The following is a 5,727-nucleotide window of genomic DNA, read 5'->3' as shown; positions in this document are numbered from 1 at the left end:
TGTGTGTTGGGCTGCTACCCGCAGGTCCGCAGTCGGAACCACAGCGGTAAATAAGCGTGGAGGTGGCTGGGCCGGAGCATGTTTTCCTCACAGTTACTCAGTACTTTACAAAGAAGGCACAAAACAGGATCTGAGGCTCGTGGGGTCCAGTGCTGACGGAGATCTGGATCTCCCCAGAGGCAGGGCAGCGTGAGGAAGATGGACAACGAGCTCCCACAGTCGGCAGGGCAGGAAGAGCCTGGTGGCCACACCTGCTGATCTCCTTGTCACAAACTGGCCAAGTCACAGCCTGACACACCACATTATGTGACCAAGGCCCCACAGGATGGCCACATGGGAGACCAAAAAGGACCAGGCTGGAGAGCCACAGCCAGATTGGAAGCGGCACACAGACAGGCTGACCCGGACCTGGAGTCAGACTGGCCTAGGATGACTGACCACTCTGCTACTGCGGCTCACTCAACCAAGCCAGTTAAACGCAATTCCCCCCACTGCCCCAACGGCCAAGCAGGGGCCCAGGGCTGCCCCCCAGCCCAGCCTCCCTGGAGACTGGAGATCCTCTATGGGTTTGAATTGGGCTGGACGTCCAAAGCTAAAATGGGGCAATGATGGGGACCCTTGAAAGAACATGTTTGGACTGGACAGTGGGCTGGGGGCAAGTGAGAGCAAAGCTATTTATTTGGTGAAGCAACCCTGACGAGTTCCCATGAACCAGCCTAAGGGAGGTGGGGAAGACCAACCTGTGACCAAGGCGGTCAGGCTCTGGCCCAAAGCAATGCCTATTCGTAGCATGCTTCCGGTGCCCTTGGAACCTGATGGGCACCCTGGTACTGCCCTCCCACCCCACCCAGACTGAGCCGCTACAGGCACCAGGCTCGGGCCAGTGGCTGGGAAGAACTCCTAGCAGGGGCTCCGCTTTTTGATACTACGAAGCAGCGGACAAGCGCAGCTTTCAGGTCAACTCCTCCTAAAGGTCTGATCTCCCCAGGAGTCCGGGTGGCCTGGAGGCCAGGGACGCTGACACCTGGAAGGGGCCGGGGAATGGAGGCCACAGGTAGTTTTCAGGTAAGAGAGAGCTGGGCAGGTAGAGCACACATGGCGCCAGCCAGGGACACAGCCACCGTCAGATGACCAGACGAGGCGGCTGTGCCCTGGTGGAGACTGAGAGACGGGCTGGCACGCTTTCCCACCACACGCAGCCAGACCACCCGGCCCAGGTCAAAGTGGAGCCCCCTGTGCTGACCCCACCAACTCTCTGCTGGTGAGGGAGGGGCGCTACAGCCTTGGGGTAAAGCCTGCTCCTGGAGCCTTCACTGCTGGGGTACCTCCCTAGATTGGAGGCTTGTGCTGGAGTTGAGCCCCCAGAACCCTAATTTTAAAGCCCGCCTTTAGCTCTCAGAGGAGCCCGGGAACTCACAGCCAGTTTCCTAGGACCCCAGCCTAGGGTCTCCTCCTCACCTCCACGGGCCCTCCCCGGCTGGTGTCCCAAGAGCAGGACGGACACCCGGCCCTGTCAGCACTCGGGCTGTTAAGGTGCAGGATGCTAACGAACTAACTGATGCATAAAGAACCTTGGAGAACTTTTTATTGTTTAAAAATCATAATTGGAGCTTCAAAAAACATACAACCCAAAACATGTCCCAGTCCAGCCCCTCTTCCCCAGAGGCAAGCACAGGCCCGCCCGCCCTCATCCTGCTGCCTGCCCCACTCACCAGGGCCCTGCCTGGGAGGCCACCTGCCCTGGGGCACCAAGTCACCGGCTGGGAAGGGGTCTTGGTGAGGTGGGGGTGGCTGGCTCCCTGCACCCCTCACCGCCTGCACCTCTGCAGTCCGTGAGCCAAGTGTGGGAAGAGGGGCCAGCTCCTGGACAGGGGACTATAAAGAGCCGGCCCCCATGTGTCCCCCTCCCCAGCCCATTCACGGGAAGCTGTCGTCGTCATCTTCGGCCATCTCCTTGGCAAACTCCAGGTCCTGCTGCTCGCGCTCCCGCCGTTCCTGGAGGAGTGGCAGACGGAGGCGGGCTGTGAGCAGCAGGCAGGACACGACACCTCCCGGCCCCGGCCTGGTTCCCAATCCCAGGGCAGTCCCACCATAAACAGGACGCTTACCTCTGCAGACTCCAAGTCCTTGTTGTATGATTTGGGGGGGAACCTCATGGCCTGAAGAACAGGACAAAGGAACACATGAAGGAGAGGACATATCAGGGTGGCATCACCGACAGTGACCGTCAGATCCTGAGCCAGGCCCCCGCAGGGCAGTGTGGGAGCTAGGCATGGACGCCCATGATTACTATGACCCCCCCCCCATGGCCATCAAGCTGACCGTGACTCACAGTGACCCTAGAGGACAGAGGAGCCACGGCCCAGGGGCTTCCAATGCTGCCCTCCCCTGAGGAGGGGCTGGGGTTCCAAGCGAGAACCTCTGAGCATGGGATCCCTGCGAGCTGACCGACTCACAGCACAGGAGCGGAACCAGACGGGGCTGGCGTCTGCACAAAGGGCCCGCACTGCCCACTTGGAGAGCTGGGTCTCGGGAGCTGCTGACCTTCCTTTCCGTTAGCACCCCTGGAGCCCCCTAACGACGACCATACATCAAACCCACTGCCACCGGGTCACTTGTGACTCACGGCGACCCTCTGTGGTTTCTGAGGCTGTCAATCTTTGTGGGAGCAGACAGCCTCATCTCTCCTCTGTGGAGTGACTAGTGGGTTTGAACTGCCAATCTTGGTCGTCAAACGCTTACCCAACAGCCCCACCAGGTTCTTAAGTATTATAAAAGCAAGAGCCCACAGTCAATACTTAGAAAATGAGACACACACACGATATGTACGACAGAATGAGAGAGAAGGTGGAGAAATACAAGTCCAGCCCTCTGTAATGGGGAGCTGGGCTCGGGGAGGAGGTGGTGGCAGGCGGACCACTTGGGGGCATGGAGGGCAGGCACTGATGCAGCAAACTTGTCTAGAGTCACAGGAAAGGGCCAGACGACAAAGAGCACGTGTCACACTGAGTTCAGCACAGGCAGTCCTGCACCTGGCTAGGAATGCCCAGGCTTCCCGGGAAGGGAGACTTGGGAAACCAGACACCGGCACTGCCTCTTCCACCTCTCCACTGAGCCCTGGGAGTGCGCGGAGCGGAGCGGGCTGCTAACTACGAGGCCAACCCCACCAGGGGCTTCGTGGGAGGAAGGCGAGGCCTTTGCTCCTGTGCCCATCGACAGCCTCAGAATCCCTAGGCGGTGGTTCTGCTGTGTTCTAGCTGGTTTGCTGAGGGCCTTGATGGTCAGGCCTGGAGGGTGCCAATGGTAAGGACTGGTCCTCTGAAAGGACAGGCGGCAGCTCTAGTCCACCCAGAGGGGCCTAGGAGGTAAGGCCTGGCCCTCTGCTTCAGAAAGGTTACAAGTGGGGTCACCAGGAGGCAGACTGATGGCAAGGGACAACTGTCTTGATTCAGTGATTTCATTTAATCCCATCAGTCCCTGCAACAGACAGGGCAGGCGACACCTCACTCTGTCACCGTCTCCGCCGGGGGAGGAGTGGCTCAGAGACAGGGAACAACTCTAACAGGCCCCTGGCACCAGCACCCCACCCCACCCATGGTCCTTCAAAATCCAAAAGTGGGTGTGTTCCACAGGCAACTGGAAAGTCACTCGGTGACCTTACGGGGTCAGCGGCGCGGGCCTCACCTTAACGGACATGTTGTGGATGTCCAGGCAGAAGGAGATGCGCTGGTGGAAGGCCAGCTGGGGCTCTCGGGTGGAATAGATGTCGGTCATCTCCTTGGACTGCACGTAGCCCTTCTCGTGGTTGATGCTGGCCTCGATGACGCCATCCCGGATGGCCTGCAGGCCCAAGAGGAAGAGCAGTCACCAGAAAGCGTCCCATGCCATTCCTCTGTCCCCTCAGGGACGTGGACACACGTGTGCTCTCTCTTCACTGCCAAACGCCGGCGCGTGGTAGGAAGACACCGCCGCGCCCAGCCCGGCCTCGCTGGTTCCTGACCAGCCCCACCTTGGCAACAATGAACTCTGCGTCCTCCGGGCTGTCCAGCTGCAGCTTCTGGGCAATGTCGGCCAGGGAGATCCGAGAATAGGACAAGCTGATCATGCGCACACCTGGTGGGGGCGGGGTCATGGAGAACAGCTGTGCTCATCTGTCTGTGTGCAGCCCCAGGCTGTCCTCACAGCCCCTCCATTCCGCCCCGCCCCGGGGCACACCTGTCTTAATCACGTTGTGCCGCAGCCGGATGATGAGAGTATAGGTCCCGTCTGCTTGGAACTTCTCTCCAAACTGGTCCAGGACCTGGTTGAACTTGGCTAAGTTTCCGGTCCTGACGGCTGCAGGCAGGAGTAGATGAGATGGTGCCAATGCCCCCACGCCACAGAGGGCTCCACAACCCCATCCGTGCTGCAGCTGTCTTTACCTTGGGTCAGCAGGAAGTAGGGCATGAGCGAGCGCTTGAGTGAGTGCTGCCGGAACTGCAGCCGGTCTGGGATCTCCCCGAGCAGCAGCTCCACCACGATGAGGAGTTTGTGCACCTGGATAGCACCGCACGGAGCCCAGGGATGAGACGATACGGGGCGGGGCTTCAGCAAAGAGTGGGGGCTGGGGCCCCCAAAACCATGCTGGGCATGGGACCAGGTCCTTCGAACCCCTGACCCTCTGGCTACACCTAGCTTTAACCTAATTTCACCTGGCTGACCAGTGAACACACCACTCTGGAATGGGCCATCCTGATGGCTCAGAATTGGGAGTGGGAGGGGCGGGATCCAGAGGCTCAGGGAAGGCTCATGTTTGGCTAGGGAGCTGGGCTGATACTGGGGGCAGGCTCGGGGAAGGGGCTTAGGTGCAAGCCCAGTGAAGAACCTCGTCCCTGACTTGGGCCCACCAGCTGCTCTGCAAAGGAAAGCTATGGCACTCGGCCCGGGCAACTCTAAGGCAGAGTGAGCGGTACCAGCTCTCAGAGTGTGTGCCCATTAGTGGCCCCTAGAGGCAGCATCTGTGCAGGGAAGCAGGCAGGGACACAGAGGCCTGTGCTTACCGTCTGCTTGAAGCCCACGGCGGTGTGCTGAGGGGCCTTGCGGAGGGCATTGGTCATCGTCCTCCTGGCCTCTGAGTACTCCAGCTGGATGGCTTTGATCCGCCCTAGGTGTGGAGGAACGGAGAATGGGTCAGAAGAGCACCCATCACGCAACCCCCTCGCCCACCAGAGGCCCCCATTTGGCTCAGCTGCCTGCTCACCTGTGTAGTAGAGGTACCTTGCCCACTCGTTGTTGTTGGCTTGCTCGGGGAACACGGACTTGGACACCAGCTTCTCGGCCTGGTCGTACAAGCTGTAGTGCAGGTAGTTGCGCAGCAGGAGGTTCAGCAGGGTGGCCTGCCCGTCAGCATCGTGCCGAAGGGTGGCTGTCCGGAGGCGAGCGTGCAGGAAGCTTCGAGGAGGAAAGAGAGAGATGCTCCAGGTCTCAAGTCACCGTCCACCATGTCTGGGCTCTCCAGAAAGACAAAACCCAGCCCTGAGGAAGCTGGCACACTAGCAGGGGGCCACCAAGACCCTGGGGGGAGGGGGATCACGTAGCACGGCAGGAGTTGTGCACGGGGTAGGCCAGGCCAGGGGCTGATGATGGGGCTGCACTGAGAAAGCTGGATGAGCACGGCGCCTCCGGCTCCCCAACCCTGGCAGCCCTTCCTTGATGTGGGGCGAAGGGAGGAGCAGTGAGACCCAGTCT

The 5,727-nt window shown here is 60.2% G+C and overlaps 1 protein-coding gene across 1 annotated transcript in view; it reads right to left on the bottom strand.

Moving 5' to 3' along the window:
* Positions 1-1,568: 1,568 nt before the first annotated feature.
* The window catches only part of PSMD3 (proteasome 26S subunit, non-ATPase 3), a 5,845-nt gene continuing 1,686 nt past the window's right edge, over positions 1,569-5,727 (bottom strand). The window contains exons 2-9 of the mRNA XM_045299334.1: positions 5,240-5,462; positions 5,040-5,143; positions 4,422-4,536; positions 4,216-4,335; positions 4,010-4,113; positions 3,685-3,840; positions 2,109-2,159; positions 1,569-1,995 (exon numbers count right to left, since the gene is read on the bottom strand). Coding sequence (XP_045155269.1) covers positions 1,918-1,995; positions 2,109-2,159; positions 3,685-3,840; positions 4,010-4,113; positions 4,216-4,335; positions 4,422-4,536; positions 5,040-5,143; positions 5,240-5,462 — 951 coding nt within the window. The 3' untranslated portion in view covers positions 1,569-1,917. The remainder of the gene's footprint in view (positions 1,996-2,108; positions 2,160-3,684; positions 3,841-4,009; positions 4,114-4,215; positions 4,336-4,421; positions 4,537-5,039; positions 5,144-5,239; positions 5,463-5,727) is intronic.

Source organism: Echinops telfairi, unplaced genomic scaffold (assembly GCF_000313985.2).
Source record: "Echinops telfairi isolate 266 unplaced genomic scaffold, ASM31398v2 ScPeMD7_7458;HRSCAF=8496, whole genome shotgun sequence".
Lineage (NCBI taxonomy): Eukaryota > Metazoa > Chordata > Mammalia > Afrosoricida > Tenrecidae > Echinops > Echinops telfairi.
Note: the sequence above shows the minus strand (reverse complement) of the source record. Positions and strands in the feature narration are given on the sequence as shown.